This window comes from Schistocerca cancellata, chromosome 4 (genome assembly GCF_023864275.1).
Source record: "Schistocerca cancellata isolate TAMUIC-IGC-003103 chromosome 4, iqSchCanc2.1, whole genome shotgun sequence".
NCBI lineage: Eukaryota > Metazoa > Arthropoda > Insecta > Orthoptera > Acrididae > Schistocerca > Schistocerca cancellata.
The window spans coordinates 64133158-64157805 of NC_064629.1; the positions used below are offsets into that span (position 1 = coordinate 64133158).

At 40.4% G+C, this 24648-nt stretch overlaps 1 protein-coding gene across 2 annotated transcripts in view; it reads right to left on the minus strand.

The window, feature by feature from the left end:
- Positions 1-24648, minus strand: part of LOC126183359 (rab-like protein 6) — a 190875-nt gene that overhangs the window by 114405 nt on the left and 51822 nt on the right. For both annotated transcript variants that reach the window (XM_049925276.1, XM_049925277.1), the window contains exons 4-5: positions 11482-11702; positions 11221-11361 (exon numbers count right to left, since the gene is read on the minus strand). In XM_049925276.1, coding sequence (XP_049781233.1) covers positions 11221-11361; positions 11482-11702 — 362 coding nt within the window. The remainder of the gene's footprint in view (positions 1-11220; positions 11362-11481; positions 11703-24648) is intronic.

The window sequence follows — 24648 nt, forward strand, 5'->3', positions numbered from 1 at the left end:
GTACAGTGGGTCATCTGTTGGATTACTGCATTTTACAGTTGAAGAATTCATTGATATCATAGAACGGGTGGGCAATAAACCATTCATGCAGTCTTTCTTTGAATGTATGTTCAGGAAGATCCTGTATGGCATGTGGCAGCTTATTAAATAGCTTGTGTCCTGTGACTTCATAGCTATTTATTGATTTTGATAGTCTGTGGTAAGGCGTGTATATGTGTTTGATGCTTCTTGTGTTGTAACAATGTACCTTTTCTCTACGTTTCACATCTTGTAGGTTCTTCTTCGTAAAGATTAAGACATTGTATATATAGAGGTTTATTACAGTCATAATTTTTTGTTTAGTAAATAAGGGTTTGCAGTGAGCCTTATGTGAGGAATTTGTAATTATCCTAATGGCTTTCTTCTGCAATAATAGGATGTCATGTATATGACTACAGTTACCCCACAAGATAATGCCATAGGATATTATACTCTGGAAAAATGCAAAATACGATGATCTGATGTATGTTTCAGGTACACAATTTCTGAGTTGTCTTAATAAATAAATTACTATGGATAGTTTACTACTAATATAGTTTACATGTTGGCCCCAGGATAACTTTTCGTCTAAATAAACTCCCAGGAATTTAACAGAACTAGGGTCATCAGATACTGGCTTTTCTCTTAGAGTGAAGATTATCTGCTGAGTTTTATTTTCATTTAGCAGGAAACCATTTGCTCTGAACCAATATGCTGCATGAGTGAGTGTATTTTCAGCACAGGTTTTAAGATCATTAAGATTGTTACTGCTATGGAGAAAAGTCGTATCATCTGCATACAATACAGTGGTGGATCTAATAAACGAAGGGAGGTCATTGATCATTATCAGAAACAGGAAGGGCCCCAGTACAGATCCCTGAGGCACACCTACTTTAACATTTTCTATGTTTGACATTTCCTTACCAACACAAACTACCTGTTTACGGTTGTTGAGATAAGCTTTTAATAGTCTGAGACTGTTTTCTTTGATGCCGTAGAATTCTAGTTTCTCTAGTAGTGGCATGTGCTCAACACAGTCGAAAGCCTTGCTTAGGTCACAGAATGAGACCTGAGCAAAGCCTTTGTTCTCAAAAACTTTGAGGATGTAACTGACTACCGTGTTGATTGCATCAATGGTCGACAGATTCTTCCTAAACCCGTATTGTGTAGCATTAATTATTCCTAGGTTCTCAAAGTGAGATGATAATTGTTGGTACATGATGCATTCTATTACCTTGGAGAACGCGGGTACTATTGAAATAGGCCTGTAGCTAGATGGAGAGTCTTTATCTCCCTTTTTGTATACTGGGATGATCCTAGACAGTTTTAACTCATCAGGAAAATATCCCTCAAGTAAGCACTTGTTTATGCAATGGGTTAAGGGGTAGAGAATGCGGTCTCACACTTTTTTTAGCAGGTTGCATGATATGCCATATATATCTAAGCTATCAGATGATTTCAGTTGTTTTATGATCCCTTGCACATATCTAGGCGATACTTCGGAGAAGGTTACCATGCTTGTATTTAGTGACTGTCTACCCCAATTTTGGGAGAGTAACTCTGATGGACTAATGTCTGGTTTGATAATTGCGTCTCCTATTTCTTTCACTGAATTAATAAAAAACTCATTGAGTGTTTGTGGTGGGATATTAATTTTGTCTTTTTTAGTATCTCTGGCAGCACTGTTAATTACTTTCCAAGCGGTTTTGCATTTATTGGTGGAATTATGTATGCGGTTGGCATTGTAGGTTTTTTTGGCTTGCAGGATGGCTTTTTTGTATTCATTCCTGCATTCCACATAGGCTGATTTGGCACAGTCAGACTTCATACTATTGTATATGTTGTACAGTAACAAAACTTGTTTCTTTAGATCTGTCAGCTGTTTATTGTACCATATATTTTGTCTGTTTTGAGATCTGGATTTGTGGCTGCTGTCCATTATTTTGATTTTCTTTATGGGAATACTATGGTTAAATAGGGTCACAAATGCATTAAAAAATCTATCAAATATTATTTTGGCTGGCAGGTCATTACTTGATGTGTAATGTCCATCGACACTACAATGGCCAAACCAGTCTCTGTCAGCAAGGGAATTACAAAATGTGTTAATTTTATCCTCAGTTATGGGTCTGGTAATCACAACTGTTGGGACAGGTCTGTTTGCATTGCTCCTATTTAGGGGAATTTTACTTGCATAATTTAGAGATACGGAGTCATGGTCAGAGAATGGGAACACTACAACTTCGCATGCGTTTTCAGTGGTCTTGAAGTTTACAAAGATGTTATCTAAACATGCTTTGTTTCTTGTGGGCCTGTTATTAACATGATATAAATTGTATTGTCTTAGTAAGTTTTCCAGATCTGCAACACTACCCTTACATTTAGTAACATCAAAATCAGCATTCAAATCACCTCCTATTGCAATATCATAATGTAGCCATTTAATATTACTTAATTCACTCAATAGCATGTCCATTTTTTCTAAAAATATGTTAATGCTTCCCTTTGGTGATCTGTACATGGATACTACTATTAGCTTATGACTATTAATGATTATACCCGTAACTTCAAAGTGCTGTTCATCACACAAGGAATTTAGGTCTAGTTTGGTTATTGTACAATTGAGTGACTGGTTGGAATAAATTGCCACACCACCTCTAATGTGCTCTTTCCTACAGTAGCTATTTACTATACTAAAATTGTCAAATTTGGCAACTGCAAGTTCATTCTCATTAGCCCAGTGTTCACTCAGACAAAAAATATCAAACTGGTTATCAAGACCAAACTCATTTATGATAAGTTCTTTATCTTTCAGTCCTTGAACATTAAGGTAACATATTTTAAGATCCATGCTCTTATTGCTTACACACTGAACACTATGGTGATTGGTTTTCAAACGTTTTTCAGGGCTTATCTTTTGGATTTCTGCCTCTTGTTGCCTTTTACTAAAAAATTGTTCACTTGGAGTGGTAGCACATCTACTGTTGTATGCCTACTGGTGGTTGCTTCTTCTTCTGCTGCTGTTGAATCTTGCTGGTGAAGTGTGGTAGGTACTGCTGCTGCTGCTGTAGGCATTGTTGTGGCAACTGATGACAGTGGAGATTTGGATGTTGCTTCATCTTCTGCTGCTGTTGAATCCTGTAGATGAAGTGTGGTAGGTACTGCTGCTGCAGCATTTCTTATGTGTGTAGGTACAACTGCTGCTTCCACCTCTACTTCTACTGCTGCAATAGAAGTAAGCATTTCTTCAGGCTCTGCTTGCGTCAAGCAAGGAACTGGAAGAGCAGCAATTACTTCTTGGTTGTCAGATGCTTTCAGTATCATGCTGATGTTTTGGCACAGAATCTTCTTGCCTCTGTTATTAAGGTGCATGCCATGTTTCGTGTAACAGTCTCTTTGCAAGGAGTCCATACTTATAAAATATGCGTTTTGGTAGGCCCTGCAAATCTTTGAGTATTGCCTGTTTGCTTTTATGATTTCCACGTTCACACATGACCATTCCGAAAGGTCATGCCTATGTGGAATTCCGACTACAAAAACTGATTTCTCTCTTGTTGAATTTAGTATTGCCTTAAGGTTTCGTGTTGCACTGTGGAGGTCGTTTTTATATACATTATTGGCTCCAGCTATGACGACAATATGACGAGCATTTTCAGTTTCTATGTTTCTAACGAGTTCTTGGATGGGTGCACCTGGTTTGACAATACTAGTTGCTTGTATACAATGACTGTAACGTAGTATTTTTGCGATCTCACGTCCATGGCTATCAGAGAATATTTTCACTTTGAGTTTGTCTTCACGTTTATTGCGGAAGTTTCTGCTCATGTGCTTGTCACTATATAGATTTGGGGTGTTGTTGTCGTCACAGTTTTCCGTGGATTCCACATTTATATCTGAATCTAGTGCATGAAAACGGTTTTTTGTTACCACAGTAATTCTACAGTCACTGGGTTTCACACGACCTACCCTTTTTGGCCTAGTAAACATATGTTGCCTTGTTGTTTCTGCCTTTAGGCCTATATCCACTTCAGAGCACTCGTTTATTGTAGGTAGGACACTGAAACTGCTTTTATTGCCGCGGTTCGTTCCATTCGTTGTATTTATCACCTTTTCGCTTCTTTCTTCCGTGATCATGCTAGTCCTGTGCTCCCAGTTCCGTGTTTTACTTGCTTTGGCGATCGGGATGTTACGCGCCTTTTTCAGTTCGGCATTTTCATTTTCTAAATGCGCAATGTCCCGCCTTAGTACATCTACAATTAATTGCAGGCTTGATACACGTTCATTTAGCTTCACTATTTCACTGTTATAATTTACGTATGTTCCGTTTTTCACCACACAACTATAACTTTTGTTCACTTTCTCACAGCTTCCACAATGAAACTCCTCTTGAAATATGACACAAAATCAACAGCAATTCTGCTCGTATGTAAAGTACACTACCAGCAACACACAATGAATACCTTCACTGTGCATACTAATGGTAATATTGCCAATGACAGCATCACTGAAGTAGAGAGATGAAATACTGTTTACTGAAATTCCTTCACCAACGAAATGAAGTAAACATCCCAGAGTTCCAATCAAGAACAATTGCCAACATGAGTAACTTAGAAGTAGATATCCTCAGTGTAGCAAAGCAGCTTAAATCACTTAATAAAAGCAAGTCTTGTGGTCCGTATAACATACCAATAACGTTCCTTTCAGGGTATGTCAATACAATAGCCCCATACTCAGCAACCATATATAACTGCTCATTCATTGAAAGATCCATACCAAATGACTGGAAAGTTGCACAGATCACACAATTACTCAAGAAAGGAAGTAGGGGTAATCTGCTGAATCACAGACCTATATCACTGACACCAATTTGTGGTAAGATTTTGGAACATATACTGTGTTTAAGTATTATAAATTACCTATAAGGTATCTATTGACACACAGTCTGCATGGATTCAGAAAATATAATTCTTTTGAAACACAATTAGCTCTTTATCCTCTCGACGTGATAAGTGCTATCAACAGGGGATCTCAAATTGAGTCCACATTTTTACATTTCCAGAAAGATTTTGACACTGTTCCTCACAACAGACTTCTAATCAAATTGCGTGCCTACGGAGTATCACTTCAGTTGTGCAACCTGATTCAAGAGTTCCTATCAGAAAGGTCATAGTACACAGTAATCATCAAGTAAAACAGAAGTGATATTTGGTGTTTTCCAAGGAAGTGTTGTGGGCCCTATGCTGCTCCTAATCTATGTAAATCACCAGCAGTAAACTCACCAGAAATCAAAAAGAATTGTCAAATGATTTAGACATGATATCTGTATGGTGTGAAAAGTGGCAATTGTCTCTGAATAAGGAAAAGTGTGAGGTCATCCACCTGAGTATGAAAATAAAGCTGTTAAATTTCAGTTACACAATGAATCATACAAATTTAAAGGCTGTCAGTTCAACTAAATACCTACGAATTACAATTACAAACAACTTAAACTGGAATGATCATGTAGATAATGTTGCGGGGAAGACAAACCAAAGATAGTGTTTTATTGACAGGACACTTAAAAGATGCAACAGATCTGTTAAAGAGACAGCCTACACTATGCTTGTTTGTTGACACAGTCTGCATGGATTCAGAAAATATCATTCTTGTGAAACACAATTAGCTCTTTATCCTCTTTAGCTCTTTATGCTAGAGTATTGCTGTGTGGTATGGGTACCTTATCAGATAGAATTGATGGAGGACATCAAAAAAGTCCACAGAACAGCAGCTCATTTTGTATTATTGTGAAATAGGGGAGAAAGTGTTACAGATATGATAAGCAAGTTGGGGTAGCAATCATTAAAACAATGGTGATTTGCTTTGTGGCGAGATCCTTTCATGAAATTTCAATCACCAACTTTTAATGAGCAAATATTTTATTGTCACCAACCTAATCAGGGAGAAATGATCATCATAATAAAATAAGAGAAATCAGAGAGAGCAGCAAATGGTTGCATGAACAGGACACAGACGTGAATACTATTTAAAAAACAAACAAATTGAATCCATTTCTGCCTGACAAAGCCTTCTGCCCACACAGACAAATTTCTGAGTAGAAAGTATGTATGTGGATGGATTACATTTATCAAACTTTGCTGTAGATTGGGATTTTAAAAAGTCCATTTACGTAAATAACCAGAATGTAATTATATCTGCAAAGATAAGATGTTTTTTTTTATTATTATTATTTTTAAACCTACAGACACATTCCACACTGTAGCGAGTTTTAACAAATATGATTCATAGAACCTGCTAAAAATTAAAACTAAACTACAATTTTTGTCTTTTAGCATATTGGTAATACTGTAATTTTCAAACAAATATTTCTAACGGATATCAACACTTGTTTGGATTGCACAGAAGCGAAAAACCTGACAAAATTTCTTCTTAGTCTCTGTAAAAGCATATCATATTTAATACTTTCAAATCAAAGCAATTCTCTAGAGATTGTCTTCCGCTGAAGCATTCTGAGACTAGCCAAGCGCTGTGCTGTGTAACCCGTCATTACAGAAAAAAAGACTGCTTAAAAGACAACTGATGAACAAATGTAACAACTCTAGATCAATCATATTGATGGTGCATTTCACCTAATAAACACCTTGCTAAAACTTTCAATTTGCCATTCTAACTCCTATTTTGCTTACATTGTTTCAGGAGCTGTTCTGTTTGACAGAATATTTTTGCCCTACATCACCTCACACCAGGAGTTGCCAATTCGGATGGTTCTCTTTGAAAACACATGAGAGGGACGATGACGATACAGGTACAGTCTCCAAGTTCAGGAGGGCCTATCTGAAGAAAGGTGCTGTAATCTTTGTCTGCGGGAGGATGAGAACAGTGGATTGGCTTACAGAATTGGTGCTGAAAATATCTCGAGAGAAGGAGGTGAAGCTGCTGGTCCAGACAGTGGTTGAGTTCTTCAAGTCCATAGAGACATGATTGGGGTACCAAAACTTCCTAAGGACACTCGTCCAAAGAATCTTCTGGAGAAACTATGGGCACAGAAACATTTGGTCTTGACAAAGAACTGGAGGGTAATCAACCATAAGGTTGTATTGGATGGTCTAATCCTTGTGGTGGAAGTTGGTGAAGAATCCCTGAGGGCAATGCAAGAACAAAACCCGAAACTTTTGTTAGGGTCCTCACAGGATAATCGAGGACATTGGAAGTGGCTATGGCGGCAAGAAGACAGCTGTAAGTGTTGTAGATAAACCTGTAACACAGTAAGGGGCAACTGCCACCTGAGTTGTCTTCTGAGAGGAGAGGAGGTGGATATGGACCTGACCTGACTCAATTTTTATAAAGGAATTGATTTATGCTCGAAATCTAAGGAACTACAGAACATTCCCTGATGTCAAGAATGGAATTACAGTCATTACAACGATGGAATTTTGTTCTGTGTACTTACTGACCATCAAGATGAAGCAGCAAAAGGAAGGCAGCGTGGGGAAAATTGCACTGGTGTCAGCTTACTGCCCTTAAGAGGGTACTGCTTATCCTTCCCAGGAAGTGAGGAGACTGATAGACAACTGTTCACAGCTGAATTAACAACTGTGTATTGGTTGTCATGCCAATGCCAACAACCTGGTGCGGCGAAGCAGCTACACCAACAGCAGGGGTGAGTACCTTCTCAAATATTTACTCAAGAGTAACATGGAGATCCTAAATAAGGGCAGAGAACATACCTTCAGGAACATCAAAATGGAAGAAGTAATTGACATAACTTTTGGATCCATCTTAATGGGTAGTTAGGTCAAACAACAGAATGTGGCGTTGGAGCCAAACTTATCTGACCACAAGTACATAAAGCTGAGGTTGGCATGGATGCTAAACAGACCATGGCCTATAGGAATACTGGGAAAACAGAGTTGGACTTGTATAGGAGAGACTTAAACTCACACCTACCTGAAGTCAGAACTTTAATAAGGAATCTACTAGATCTTGAGGAAATGGCAGACAGTGACATATGTCATTATGAACTTGAGCTTAGAAAACTGTCTTATCACCAACAAGTGCACGAACAGAAATGCACATTGGTGGAACAATAACCTGAAAATGTAAAGGAAGCAGTTAAAAAGACAGTTTAATGCTGAAAAAAGGAAAGGACAATGACCAAAAAATCGGGAGATCCTTAACAAATACAACCTTATGATTAAGGGAATGAACCTATCATCCTGGAAGGTACTCTGTGATAGATGGAAGATACAACTATGCAACACTTCATAAAATTGTCACTAAAATACCAACTAATCCAAGATAAGACTCTAAAGGAGGAGGATGGTGAGTATACAAGGACAACACACGAGATACTGGATGTTATCAACACCCACTTTTCTCAATGCACTCAGGAACATAACACAAACCAAGATTCAGTCCTGGGAAGGTACTGGTTTACAGGGAGCCGAAGGGAGGTCTGGGGATCTGCCACAGCATACATTGATTTAAAAACAAAACAAAAAAAATATTCAGAGGGTGGTGAGAACATTTCAATCATCCAAGACACCAGGCCCTGCTGGGATCTTTCTGGCTCTACTGCCAGAAGCAGGAGAGGGAATAATTAGATTCCTAAATAGATTGTTTAGAGTCTGCCAAGCAGCAGGAGTCATTCTGATGAGGACATCCTTAGTGGTATCACAAAGTTATTTGCAACCACTTGGCAGTATGAGGCCTATATTGAAACTAATATATGGTTCCTGAGAAACAGCCATGTTTAAAACTGTCATTCTTAATGCTTGGTAGATGGTGAAGGTTGTTTTCATTCTGAAGTCAAGAAGAACTGATCTCACCATGGCTAAGGATATGAAACTGATCAGTCTGTCCTCCTTTCTCTTAAAGGCATTAGAATAACTGGTTAATATGCATTTTAGGTAATGAATGTAAACCATTGTGAATATCAGCCGGGTAAATCATGTAAAACAGCATATCACCAACTTGCTGGGAAGGTGGAAAAAGCACTACACTTTCAGGAAATTGCTCTCTGCATTGTCCTGGACATCAAAAGGACTTTTAGAATTAAGATCTTTGAACACATGCTTAGAGTTACAGAAAGGCACACAATTCACTTTGAACAGTGTGCCAAACCGGTGCAGGAAACAGGATCTAAGCATCTGTCCCAAGAAAACTTTTGTAGCACCGTTCATAAGGAAGCATATCCAGGACATTTACTGGAAATTCAAGTTCTTCGACATAACTCTACCAGTAGAGAAGGTAGTGAAGTATCTAGGGGTAAAGCTGGGAGTGAAACTATCACGGACCCTCACATAAGGAATATGTGTTCCAAGACGAAACATACTCTTATGAGCACTAGAAGATCTGTGAAAAAACTGGGGTGTAAACACCAAGAGTATGTACTGGATATACACCAGTGTAATAAGACCTATGATAATTTATGGGCTATAGTACGGTGAGACAAATTAGAACAGAAGATGGCTACTAAGGAGCTTGGCAAGGTGCAGACACTGGCTTAACCATAACACAGAATTAGCAGCACACCTACTACTGGAGTGGAGAAGATGCTGGACATGCCCCCATTACAACTGCAGTTAAAATGGAGGCAGCAGCAGTTGGTTCCAGTCTAAAACCTGGAAATAATTCATTACCAAATGATTTCTGGAATCCTAACCAATATAGGGAACATGGTAAATATAGGAATTGTTGAGGAAATGCCAGATGACTATAAAATAGCTTCCAGCTGTTTCAGAAAACCTTTCAGTGAAACAACTGAAAGTACAGAGCACTAGAAAAATGAACCACGACACCATGCAGGAGAGACAGTTTGTTTTACTAATGGGTCAAAAACAGACAAAGGAACTGGGGAAAGGGAATCCAGTGTACAGTCTATGCCAAAGAATGCAATCTCCCTACAAAAGCTGGCCACGGTACTCCAGGCAGAAACATCCACTATCAGGGTGTGCGTGGAAGAGAATTTGCATAGGTGCTACACAGATTGTAGCAACTACATTTATTCAAACAGCCAAGCAGCTCTGCAATCTGTGTCAGGCCCTGCAATGAGATCAAAGGTCTTTGCAGAATGTCACAAAGCCCTTCTGTGGGTTCCTGGAAACTCAGTAATCAGTGGTAAGAAACCAGACGATAGGCTGGCCAGGAGAAGTATGATGACTCCATTTACTGGACCGGAACCTGTCGTAACCATCGTCTCTCACTAAAGTGATGCTTAAATCAAAACTAGATCAAAAGGCAGCACGTAGAATATTGGACTACGACCCAAAACACGGCAAGCTAGAGTAAACTCGTGGTAGGACTAACAACGGGCCATGGGAACTTTAAGAAACATCTACAAATGATGGGTGTAGAGACAGAAGCCCTTAGGTGTAGGCTATGTGGTGAAGGTGATAAAACTGCACCATACCTAATCTTCCAGTGTGAAGAGTTATCAGGTTATCAAGTCCTGAAGAAATTGTGGCTAATAAACAACTACTAAAAGGCTTCCTATTGCTCTTTAAGGGTACTGGCTGGCTTTACTAGTGTCACAGGGAGTGAAACCACTCAATAAATCCTGTTTCAGTGTGGGCAACAGTGGGCTAGGACTTCTGTTGTTTTTATCTCCCTGTTCAAATCATTGTCTGTAACTTCACATGCCACACATTGAACACAATGTTTCCCTTTATTCGAAAACCTATTACCGAGAAACCCACGTTTCTTAAAAACACTTTGTTTCGGTGTCATACTTTTTGAGAGATTTACCAATCTGTTCATCACTTTTCCTTAGAAAAATGTTAGCACTTCGACATACGATGCATGTTTATACTATGGAGCAATACCGTACTGTTTTTGACAGTGCTATCGACATGTAATTTAACCTTTATAACACAGCAATTCACAGCCTTATAAATAAAAAATTACAGATTTTATTAGATTTTGAAGTAAACCACATAAAAATTCGAACATTTTCAACCAGTGTAGATTATATTTAAAAAATAAAATAAAAAACTTCCCATGTGAGTTTATAAGTGATATATGTACATCATTTTATTTGGAAAATTACAAATTTTATAATGAGATAAAAATCCGAAAATGAGAAAAAAAAATTCCGTTCTAACTCCCCTTAACTCTACACAAATAGGTTGCAGAAATCATGAAATATGGAAATTATTCAAGCAGTATCCAAGTTGCAAGAATTTCACAATTACACGGATGGCTCACCTTTTAAATTCTTCAATATAGTATGCTATATGATCTGGTGTGACTGTGCGATGATGAGCCATATCGCAATGGTTGGCTAAAACCAGAACAGGAATATGGTTTGGTACTTTAGGCAGCTCCCTCTGAACATAATCAAAAGTCCTACAGTGAACAGAGAGTGATTTATTTAGTCATTCTAACAGTAAGTTTTGGTACAATACTTATAAGTTTTGAGAAAGAACAATATCAAGACTCTCCATATATGTACAATACCTCACTCACCAACTTTTTGTTATATCCATCAACATGATCACTCCATTAGTTCCTTTGTAAACATCAAGAAACTCTGCATCTAATGCAGGCTCTTCTGGAACCTCTAACTGAGCATTATCCAATTTCAAACCATCAAATCTAGTTTTCTTTTTCCCTTTGTCTACAACATCCCAAACTTCTACTTTCACAACATCATCTGTTGCTTTGTAACTCCACTGAATGCAAGCAACCTTAATAAAAATAAAAGTACCCAGTATAAATTGTTTTAAAATATTTATGTTCATTAGTATATGAAGCAAACTAAATAATTCACGTGAAAATGCAACATTATTTAAAAAGAATTCAGCTGCAAACTTATGCTATAATTCATAACAGAAACATATTTGAAATCAAACTACACAATTTATTTCTTAAAATGTTTTCCAGTGTTAGCATCAGTATTTGTTAATATTCTTGTATACAGCAGAAATAATTCATGCAACTCAACAGAACTGACTACAGGACAGCTGTCTTGGGCAATATATTCTGAACATACTGTCACACAGTAGTTAATGAGTGTAGCATGAAATTTACACTTTCTGCAATTGTATAATATGAGACACAAACCAAGCACTTGAATGCCATAATTGAAAGACTCAGACATTTCCTTCACTTTACCGGATCACTGTTTGTGGATACTAGATCTTTTGTCCTATCTCCAAGTTAACATGTCTTCAAGAAAGACAACCCTCTGAGAGGCATTTCCACTACAGCACAAATAACATCAGCATCTGCACCTGTATTCACAACAGTATTACTTTCCCATTTCTCACTGCAGTTGTAGATGCCGTATGAAAAAAATGACTGACAAAATTGTTTCTGTACACACCTAAATCTGTTGTTGTTGTTGTGGTCTTCAGTCCTGAGACTGGTTTGATGCAGCTCTCCATGCTACTCTATCCTGTGCAAGCTTCTTCATCTCCCAGTACCTACTGCAACCTACATCCTTCTGAATCTGCTTAGTGTATTCATCTCTTGGTCTCCCCCTACGATTTTTACCCTCCACTCTGCCCTCCAATACTAAATTGGTGATCCCTTGATGCCTCAGAACATGTCCTACCAACCGATCCCTTCTTCTGGTCAAGTTGTGCCACAAACTTCTCTTCTCCCCAATCCTATTCAATACTTCCTCATTAGTTATGTGATCTACCCATCTAATCTTCAGCATTCTTCTGTAGCACCACATTTCGAAAGCTTCTATTCTCTTCTCGTCCAAACTATTTACCGTCCATGTTTCACTTCCATACATGGCTACACTCCATACAAATACTTTCAGAAATGACTTCCTGACACTTAAATCTATACTCGATGTTAACAAATTTCTCTTCTTCAGAAACGCTTTCCTTGCCATTGCCAGTCTACATTTTATATCCTCTCTACTTCGACCATCATCAGTTATTTTGCTCCCCAAATAGCAAAACTCCTTTACTACTTTAAGTGTCTCATTTCCTAATCTAATTCCCTCAGCATCACCCGACTTAATTCGACTACATTCCATTATCCTTGTTTTGCTTTTGTTGATGTTCATCTTATATCCTCCTTTCAAGACACTGTCCATTCCATTCAACTGTTCTTCCAAGACCTTTGCTGTCTCTGACAGAATTACAATGTCATCGGCGAACCTCAAAGTTTTTATTTCTTCTCCATGGATTTTAATACCTACTCCGAAATTTTCTTTTGTTTCCTTTACTGCTTGCTCAATATACAGATTGAATAACATCAGGGAGAGGCTACAACCCTGTCTTACTCCCTTCCCAACCACTGCTTCCCTTTCATGTCCCTCGACTCTTATAACTGCCATCTGGTTTCTGTACAAATTGTAAATAGCCTTTCGCTCCCTGTATTTTACCCCTGCCACCTTTAGAATTTGAAAGAGAGTATTCCAGTCAACATTGTCAAAAGCTTTCTGTAAGTCTACAAATGCTAGAAACGTAGGTTTGTCTTTCCTTAATCTTTCTTCTAAGATAAGTCGTAAGGTCAGTATTGCCTCACGTGTTCCAGTATTTCTACGGAATCCAAACTGATCTTCCCCAAGATCGACTTCTACTAGTTTTTCCATTCGTCTGTAAAGAATTCGTGTTAGTATTTTGCAACTGTGGCTTATTAAACTGATTGTTCGGTAATTTTCACATCTGTCAACACCTGCTTTCTTTGGGATTGGAATTATTATATTCTTCTTGAAGTCTGAGGGTATTTCGCCTGTTTCATACATCTTGCTCACCAGATGGTAGAGTTTTGTCAGGACTGGCTCTCCCAAGGCCGTCAGTAGTTCCAATGGAATGTAGTCTACTCCGGGGGCCTTGTTTCGACTTAGGTCTTTCAGTGCTCTGTCAAACTCTTCACGCAGTATCGTATCTCCCATTTCATCTTCATCTACATCCTCTTCCATTTCCATAATATTGTCCTCAAGTACATCGCCCTTGTATAGACCCTCTATATACTCCTTCCACCTTTCTGCTTTCCCTTCTTTGCTTAGAACTGGGTTTCCATCTGAGCTCTTGATGTTCATACAAGTGGTTCTCTTATCTCCAAAAGTCTCTTTAATTTTCCTGTAGGCAGTATCTACCTTCCCCCCTAGCCTCTACATCCTTACATTTGTCCTCTAGCCATCCCTGCTTAGCCATTTTGCACTTCCTGTCGATCTCATTTTTGAGACGTTTGTATTCCTTTTTGCCTGCTTCATTTACTGCATTTTTATATTTTCTCCTTTCATCAATTAAATTCAATATTTCTTCTGTTACCCAAGAATTTCTACCAGCCCTCGTCTTTTTACCTACTTGGTCCTCTGCTGCCTTCACTACTTCATCCCTCAAAGCTACCCATTCTTCTTCTACTGTATTTCTTTCCCCCATTCCTGTCAATTGTTCCCTTATGCTCTCCCTGAAACTCTGTACAACCTCTGGTTCTTTCAGTTTATCCAGGTCCCATCTCCTTAAATTCCCACCTTTTTGCAGTTTCTTCAGTTTTAATCTACAGGTCATAACCAATAGATTGTGGTCAGAGTCCACAACTGCCCCTGGAAATGTCTTACAATTTAGAACCTGGTTCCTAAATCTCTGTCTTACCATTATATAATGTATCTGATACCTTTTAGTATCTCCAGGGTTCTTCCATGTATACAACCTTCTATCATGATTCTTAAACCAAGTGTTAGCTATGATTAAGTTGTGCTCTGTGCAAAATTCTACCAGGCGGCTTCCTCTTTCATTTCTTAGCCCCAATCCATATTCACCTACTATGTTTCCTTCTCTCCCTTTTCCTACACTCGAATTCCAGTCACCCATGACTATTAAATTTTCGTCTCCCTTCACTACCTGAATAATTTCTTTTATTTCATCATACATTTCTTCAATTTCTTCGTCATATGCAGAGCTAGTTGGCATATAAACTTGTACTACTGTAGTAGGTGTGGGCTTCGTACCTATCTTGGCCACAATAATGCGTTCACTATGCTGTTTGTAGTAGCTTACCCGCATTCCTATTTTCCTATTCATTATTAAACCTACTCCTGCATTACCCCTATTTGACTTTGTGTTTATAACCCTGTAGTCACCTGACCAGAAGTCTTGTTCCTCCTGCCACCGAACTTCACTAATTCCCACTATATCTAACTTTAACCTATCCATGTCCCTTTTTAAATTTTCTAACCTACCTGCCCGATTAAGGGATCTGACATTCCACGCTCCGATCCGTAGAATGCCAGTTTTCTTTCTCCTGATAACGACGTCCTCTTGAGTAGTCCCCGCCCGGAGATCCGAATGGGGGACTATTTTACCTCCGGAATATTTTACCCAAGAGGACGCCATCATCATTTAATCATACAGTAAAGCTGCATGCCCTCGGGAAAAATTACGGCCGTAGTTTCCCCTTGCTTTCAGCCGTTCGCAGTACCAGCACAGCAAGGCCGTTTTGGTTATTGTTACAAGGCCAGATCAGTCAATCAACCAGACTGTTGCCCTTTCAACTACTGAAAAGGCTGCTGCCCCTAAATCTATCAAATTTGATTTCTGTGTTCTCAATGGGGTACACATAGAGGGTGGAACAGAAATTCTTAGATATTTCTGTGAAGATATCTTGTCAGATTTTTAAGTGTGAATTCTCACGTACTGTATATCTGCCAGTAGGACATACTACACAAGTTTCTGTCTGCGTCCATAATGCTCATACATCATACCATGAAAATGAAATTTCCACAAGTCATGAAGCTCTACTTCTTTAAATATATAACTGACAAAGTTAGTTATTTAATAACTGAGCATTATAAAGCAAGAACACTAAATGTGGTATAGACTAGCCTTTTCATTACTTCTTTCTTACAAGTCTCTTATTCAAATTTCAGAATTATTAAATTAACAAGATCAGAAAAAGGATATATTGCTATTCACCATAAATGTGACATGTTGAGTTGCAGAAACACACATTGAAAACACTGTTACACAGTTGGCTTTTGGTCAAAGCTTTCTGCAGACAGGAAAACATTCACACAAGCAAGCACAGCTCAAGCACACATGACCACTATCTCCGGCAGGTTGGACCAGAGTGCTGCTGTAAAGTTGAATGAAAGCTGCAATCTGGAATGGGGTGGTGAGGGGGAGAAGAGCGCTGTCTGGCAGGGCATCATCAAGGGACAAGATGGAGGCATGACAAGACTGCCAGGTGCGGTATTTGGAGGCTCTGGTGAAGGGAGGTGAACCATGCTCTGGTCCACAGTATGGGATGGCCATTCCTCCTGGTGGACAGCTTGTTGTCAGTCATACCAATACAAAAAGCTGTGCAATGAGTGCAGCAGAGCTGGTATATGACAACATGGCTGCTTTCACTGGTGGCCTGGCCTCTGATGGAGTAGGATAAGCCTGTGACAAGACTGGAATAAGAAGTGCTAGGTGGGTGGACTGGGAAGGTCTTGCAACTGGGTCTTCCACAGGGATACAATCCTTGTGGCAAGGGGTTGGGGTTGGGAGTGGCATAGGGATGGACTAGGATGTTGTGGAGGTTGGGTGAGCAATGGAACACCACTTTAGGAGGGATATGAAGTATCTTGGGTAAGATGGTCCATAATTTCATGCTGACATAATTAAAGCCCTAGCAAAGGATGTGGTTCAGTTGTTCCAGTCTGGGGTGGTACTAGGTGACAAATGGGACACTCATTTGTGGCTGGTTCTTAGGGGTGGTGAAAGGATTTGGGTGTAAGGAGGAATGGCACAGGAGATCTGTTTGCAGACTATGTCTGGGGATAGTGCCTGTGAGGGCCTTGATGAGACCTTCAGCGTATTGGGCAAGGGAGTTCTTATCACTGCAGATATTATGTTCCCAGGTGGCCAGGCTGTATGGGAGGAATCTTTTGGTGTGGATGGGATGGCAGCTGTCAAAGTGAAGGTACTGTTGGTGGTTTTAATATGGACAGAGATGTGGATGGAGCTATCAGGGAGTAGGAAAATTGAGGTTGAGGAGGACCAGGTGAAGTGGATGGGATAGAAGGTGTTGAAGTTGTGAAGGAATGAGCCTAGGGTGTCTTGACCAGGAGCCCAGATCATGAAGATATCATCAATAAACCTGAATCAGATCAGGGGTTTGGCATTGTTGAAGGCTAGGAAGATTTCCCCTACATGGCCCATAAACAGGTTGGCATAGGAGTGTGCCATGCGAACACCCATGGCTGTGCCATGGATTTGTTTGTATGCTTTCCATTCAAAGGAGAAGTAGTTGTGGGTTAGGATCAAGTCAGTAAGGTGTATGAGCAATGAGATAGTGGATTGGAGTGTGAAGGACATTGGGAAAGATAGCGTTCAGTAGTGACAAGATCATCGGCATGAGGGATGTTGGTGTGTAGGGAACTGATGTAAACAATAACAAGTAGGGACACATGAGGTAAAGGGGTGGGGATGGTGGGGAGTTGGTGAAGGTTGGTATCTTTGATGTGAGAGGGTAGATTCCAGGCAATTGGTTGAAGGTGTTGGTCAATGATGGCCAAAATTCTTTCAGTGATGGCACAATAACCAGGTACAATGGTGCGTCCAGAATTGTCAGGTTTGTGGATTTTGAGGAGCACGTAGAAGGCATGTGTGTGAGGCATTATAGGGGTGAGGATGGAAATGGGTTGAGGGGAGAGGTTCTGGGAATGACCTGAGGCTTTAAGCACGGACTGTATGTTATGCTGGACTTCGGGGATGGGATCACTCCTGCACAGTTTATAGATGGAGGTGTCAGATAAATGGCAGAGTCCTTCCGCCAGGTAGTCACTGCAATTCGGAAGGACAGCAGTGGAACCTTTGTCTGCAGGTAGGGTGATTAGGTCAGGATTTGTTTTGAGGTTGTGTATGTTTGTCCATTCTTCCGCTGAAAGTTTGGTGTTCTTCTTAAGGGACTTGCGTAAGGATGGTGAAGCCAAGTTGGAAGTAAGGTATTCCTGGAAGGTGACCAGAGGGCTTTTGGGTGTGAGGGAGAGAGTATCTTGGTTGGATGGTGGTATGAACTGGGAGAAGATGAGTTTTATGTTGGTATTTGGATGGCTTTGGTTTGAGGGATTGGCAGCAAAAAAGTGTTTCCATTGCTGGGATCAGGAGGAGGAGAGTATGTTTCTTACAAGTCAAACATGGTTAAATCTGGGTGTAAGGCTGAAGGTGAGGCCTTTGGACAGGACTAAAACTTCTGTGAGACTAAGGATTTTGGTGGAAAAGTTGACAACAGTGTTCCGGAAATGTTTCTGCTCTGGTTTTACAGGAAGTGTTGGTAGTGAGTTTTGGGGGATGTTGTAAGTTGAAAAGGCTGGCTAGGCAGGGTCTTGGTGCAATGAGAGGTTCACAAGGAGGAAGACTGTGGGTAAGACAGGGGTTGGATACTGGCACCCCAAGGTGGCAGTAGGATGTCAGTAGGCTGGATAACTTATGGAGATGGAGTCTGGAATGCTCATCCAGGTGCTGGAGAGGAATGGATTTGGTTTCAGAGATGTGATGTACATAGCAGGGATTTCACAGTAGCTGTATCTTGTGGAGGGAGCAGAGGTGGTTCTGGGATGTCAGTGCCGTGGAGATGTATTTTTTTGCAATACGAGGTTTGTGAGGGCCACAGACTGGCAGAATCTGAAAATGTGAAGGTCATTGTGAAAGGAGGGGTAGAATCCAGAGAAATGAATTTTTATAGTTAGGTCACTGGGGTGACTTAGGCAGCATTTAAGGAACTGGGTGTGGGACTGAAATTTAGCCAGGGAAAGGGATATTTTCTGAACTGGTGTAGAAAGCTGGAGCAAGGGCCACTGTGGCAAGGATGGCATTGGGGAAATAGTAATGATATGTAAATGGGCAAATGAAAGCATTAGGTGGTTGTGAGGGGAGCTGGACAAGAGTAAAAATATGTATAGGCACATAAAAACATGCACAAATATGTAAAAATATGCACAAATACATAAAAACACAAACAAATATGCACAAATACATAAAAACATGAACAAATATACAAAAAATATTAAAAAAATATGTGTAGCTATGTAAAAATAAACACAAATATGTAAGAAATGTACAAAAATATGGAAGAAAAGGAGTGGAATGATGTATGGGAGTATGCGCATGTAGGGTTGAGAGAAGAGAGGGGGAAGGGGGCTGGTTACATCGAGGTTGACAAGTTTGTGTGGCACATGTAAGTGTCGAAAATAAACTGCAAAAATACATGAGGATGAGGGAGGAAATATCATCAATAGGAATAACTATAATTATCAGTGAGAATTTGGGGCATGAGATGCTGCACCAGCCAATATCTGCAATGGGAACACTTCTTTGCCATCCATCCCTCCAACTGAAGACAACCTAATCCCAATACTGAACACTACCTCTCCCAGTTCATACCACCATCTAACCTTGATCCTCCCCATCCCCCAACCCCCACCCCACTAACCATCCACTCACCCCTGATCACCATCAAAGAATTCAAGAATACCTTGCCTCTAACTTGGGCTCACTATCATTTCCCAACAGAAGAAAAGACATCTGTAAACAACCCCAAAACAAATCCGGGCGTAATCATCCAAGCTGCAAACAAAGATTCCACCCCTGTCATTACGAATTGCAGTGACTACCTCGAAGAAGGCCTCTGCCAATTACCTGATCTGACACCTATAAACTCTTCCACAGTCATCCCATCCCATGCCATCCCATCCCATCCCATGCCCTGCCATCCCATCACATCCAATACCTGCTTAAATCCTTAGGCTCTTCCCAGAACCTCTCCCTTCAATCCATTTCCCTTGTCACTCCTGTGGCACCCCACACACTCACCTTCTACGTGTTCCTACAAACCCAACAATCCTCAACACCCCATTGTAGCTGGTTATTGTGCCTTCAATGAAATACTTTCGGCCCTCCTTGACCAACACCTCCAACCAACTGCCTGGAATCTGGCCTCCCACATCAAAGATACCAACCACTTTCTTCACTAACTCTCCACCATCCCCACCACTTAACCTCCTGCAGCCCTACTCTTCAGTGTTGATGCCACTTCCCTGTACACCAACATAACTCATGTCAATGGCCTTGCCGGCTGAACACTACCTTTCCCAACATACTTCAGATGCCAAACCCACTATCTCATTTCTCATACACCCTAGTAACTGTATCTTAATACACAGCTACATCTCTTTTGAAGGGGAGGTAAACAAATAAACCCTTGGCACAGCCATTGGCACCTGCATGGCACCCCCCTATGCCAACCTGTTTATGGGTCATGTAGAGGAAACCTTTCTAGCCTCCAACAATGTCAAACCCCTGGTCTGGTTCAGGTTTACTGATGATATGTAGCAATACCTGCATCTTGACAGTTGCCATCCCTTCCACACCAAAAAAATTCCTTCCATACAGCTTGGCTACCTGGGGACATTATACCTGTAGTGACTCCTTTGCCCAATATGCTAAAGGTCTCACCAAGGCTTTCACAGGACACTATCCCCCAGAAGTAGTCTGCAAACACAGGGTGTATACGGGGACAAGGAAAAAAAATTCCCGGATTATTCCCGGATTTCTCCCGGATATTCCGTTTAAAAAATATGCTTTTTCCCGGGCGAAAATACACTTTTTCTGTGCTAAGTGACAGTAGGTTTTCCGTAGATTTTCCCTCAGAACTGTAAAACTTATCAATCCTTTAAATGGTTAACGTTTTATATAATCGCGCAGAACTTCCCGGAAAAAAAAAGAAAAGGCGGGGCAGAGAAGTTTTGGAAAGACCTTTGATTTGCAGCAACATATACGCTGCATATTTTCGTATTACGAAAGTATAAATTCGAATTGCACCAAACACAACGCGTTAGTTTCCGGAGCGTTGAAACCGAGATTGCGATGTCCTTTAGTAAGCGAGTCATATCTCAAGCCACGAGCGTGTGTTACATTTTGAGATACATCACACAAATGTGCCAGTCAATTTAAAATTCTGACATAAATGTCTCGGCTCGAAATTCTTGTAAGTGGCTGGTCCTCAAACTGTTCAGTTACGAACGCTCTGTAATTTAGATATCCATCCCACTTTCTCACACGTAACATAATTCAGAAATTTACTTTGAAAGTAACGTTTTTCTAACCACCGTTCGCAATACTATCTAGAGACCGTTAGAAATAGGTTCGATTTACCAGTTGCCAGAGAGCACCAGAAAAACAGGCATTGCGCCGGCCGCAGTGGTCTAGCGGTTCTGGCGCTGCAGTCCGGAACCGCGGGACTGCTACGGTCGCAGGTTCGAATCCTGCCTTGGGCATGGGTGTATGTGATGTCCTTAGGTTAGTTAGGTTTAAGTTCTAGGGGACTTATGACCTAAGATGTTGAGTCCCATAGTGCTCAGAGCCATTTGAACCAAAAACAGGCATTATTGTGCGTGTGCAACTGTATTGGTGTAGGAAGCCCGCATGTTCGTGTGTATAAAGTACTAACAGAGCTTACATTACAGCATAAAAGAAACAGGTCATCAGAGGGTACTCCAAAGAGCATCGGAATTTCGTAAACTATACTAAAATGCATAATTTGGCTTGAGTGCAAATTGGCTTTTTCCAGATTCACAATGAAGTAGGTCCCATCTGATATTAAGCTTTTCAGTGTGGTTTTTGGGATGTAAATTTTCTTAGAGTACCAGTACTCTACGATCTCATTTTTGGTTCTTTATTATGGCATAATGCCATGTATGGCAGAAGATGATAACGTGCACTTGAAATTCAGCGAACAGTTGGAACTAGGCAATACTGTAGAATGAAACACTTCGTTTCAAATAAAATGACTGCCTCAGCGGAAAGATTAATAAAGCCAAATTTCTTTAGCAAACTTGCAAAATTAACTTCACTGTTCTGCAAGGCGATTAATGTTTGACTGCTACAAACTTGGAAATAAAATAAAATCAGAAAACTGAAATTAATATTTTTGCCCTCCGTAATTATGTGAATGTATTTTAATTCACCTGATATCCGTTTTGTTTTCATTTGATGTGGGAGCTGTACACGAAGAGAAGCAGCGAAATCACTTAACGTAAACACGGGTCACGTGGAGGTTAACCCCCTCCCCACTACAACTCTGTGCAAGAGTGAATCTGGCAGCTAGGGTGCGGGAGAAAATTTTTTCTCGTTTGCATCTGGCTGCTTGCTGCAACTATCGATACAGCTAACAGCCAAACTTCAAGTAGCGGAAAGCGGGAGAAGGTACTGCTTATACGCGAGTCAAATGCGCATGCGCAACAGACCGCTGGCAATTGGTCAAACGAAACTAATGTGAACAGTTGTGATGTCATGCTCATAGTAAGCAGTTTATTGTTACGAAGAATTACAGTCTGCGCCCTACGGCCTTTGACATATTTTTGCTATTTGCAGACGCTTGTGTGTGCACGGTGTTTTGTTGTTGTAAATTGCACATTTCCTTTGCCACTAAAGTTTTATTTTTTTCCCCTCTCCTTTATATTTTCTTGCTGCAGTATCATTCTCCAGTAGCAGGATACAATAACATTCTTTGCTAGAGAATCAATTCTGCAGTCAAAATCACAAAAATTTAACTGAAAGCTAAAACAATGAAAAATTTCCGGAATTCCGAAAAATTCCCGGGTTTTTCCCAGTTTTCTCCCGGATGAAAAAATTCCCGGGTTTTTCCCGGATTTCCCGGTTGTCCCGGGCCGTAGACACCCGGAAACAGATCTCCTGTGCCATTTCCTCACTCACCCCCAATCCACCCACCACTCCCATGAACTGTCTACAACAGGTTGCCCCCTTTCATCACCTAATACCTCCTTCAGCTGGAACAGCTGAACCACATCCCTCATGAGGGCTTTGGTTACCTATCATAATACCCTGAAATGAGGGACAGCCTACCCAAGATACTTCCTACCCATTCTAAAGTGATGTTCCATCACCCACCCAACTACCACAACATCCTAGTTCATTCCTATGCCACTCCCAAACCCAACCCCTTGCCTCATTGTGTGCCACCCTCTGCAAATGCATCCACTTGTCTTTCCCTCTCACTGTTCCTCTGTCCCCCCCCCCCCTTTCCTTCCATCTTCCTGCCCCACAGCCTTCCGATGCTGCACCAGGCAGTCTTGTCATGCCTCCATCTAGCCCCTCCACACTCTGTCAGGCTGTGCTCTTCTGCTATCCCTCCCCATTCCCTGCCCCACAACAGACTGCTGCTTTTTTTCTCCATTACAGTAGCATTCTGGTCTGAGCTGCTGGCGATAGCAATCATGTGTGCTTGAGGTGTGCTGCTTGTGTGAATGTGTGTATATTTTTCTATCTGAAGAAAGCTTTGGCCAAAAGCCAAATGTGTAACAGTCTTTTCATTGTGTGTGTCTGTGACTATGTGTCAATATTTATGGTGAGTAGCAGTCTATCCTTTTCCTAATATTGTTGATATTCCAACCTGGAGCTTCCATTGTAGAATTATTAAACTGTCTATCCCTTTCTTTTTATTATTGAGCTGTTTAAAAAGAATTAAACATTATACATTTTCTGGCACACTTCCACATGCTATAGTCAATGTTCTTACATGTAGATTTGTTGAGTAATGTCAGTTCATTAGTGCCACACTCAAACATACAGATCTCATATGTGTGGGTACACGAAACAACATTATTTACGATAAAATAATTCAGGGGTGTACTGCCAGTACACATTATTTCAGTGATCAATCCTGTTACCATTATTCAGTATCCTGATAAACTGTCCATCAAAAGCTCTGGAGATGCCTTTAAACTCGTACCCCACACCTTCTGCCTGATGTCCCATCCCTGGTCTCCTCTCATAAATGCTCCAGCATGCTGACCTCTGCTCCATCAATCCCAGGAGGTGGTTCCCTAGGTTTGCTACAAGGCTTGTTCTTTTTACAAATTAAACCAAGTATGAAATCCAAAGCTTTACTAAGGTTATAGCCAGCACCACAGTTGATTAATTGCTTCCTGGGTCATATTTCAATATATAGCTTGATGATGCAATGCTCCATCAATCCCAGGAGGTGGTTCCCTAAGTTTGCTACAAGGCTTGTTCTTTTTACAAATTAAACCAAGTATGAAATCCAAAGCTTTACTAAGGTTATAGCCAGCACCACAGTTGATTAATTGCTTCCTGGGTCATATTTCAATATATAGCTTGATGATGCAACTGAACTTCATGCCATGTATTTCTGACAAGCAATATTGCGCAACTATTGACTTGGGCTGCATTAAATGAGTTTGCAAGTGACGTTCTCAGCAGCAGTCTTCGTCGTTGTGTAGTATGTGTTGGATGTATGATTTGCCACATTAGCAGGGAATTTGATACTCCCAGTCCTTGCAAAGTGTAAGATCATCCTTGACAACCCAGTAATGCTTGGACCTTAATAAAGGGTTCAACAGAGTCTTAATATGATGTTTTATATCTGTATGTGCCATAAACTAGGGCTCCACCAGGAAAAATAGGACAATTCCTTTGGAAACACCACAATAACAATGGATTTCATCTACTAAGACACATGCATTACTGGGGAATATCAAAGACAGTCTTCCACTTCCCAGGCCAGGGTGTATCAAATTATCTGCTATTGTGGCAAATTGTACATCAGACAAACAATACACACTGTCAAAGAACAGTGCCAAGTACAGTACTTCAATGATGTATTCGTTTAATGCACCCCAACAAGTCAGCAGTCACAGACAAC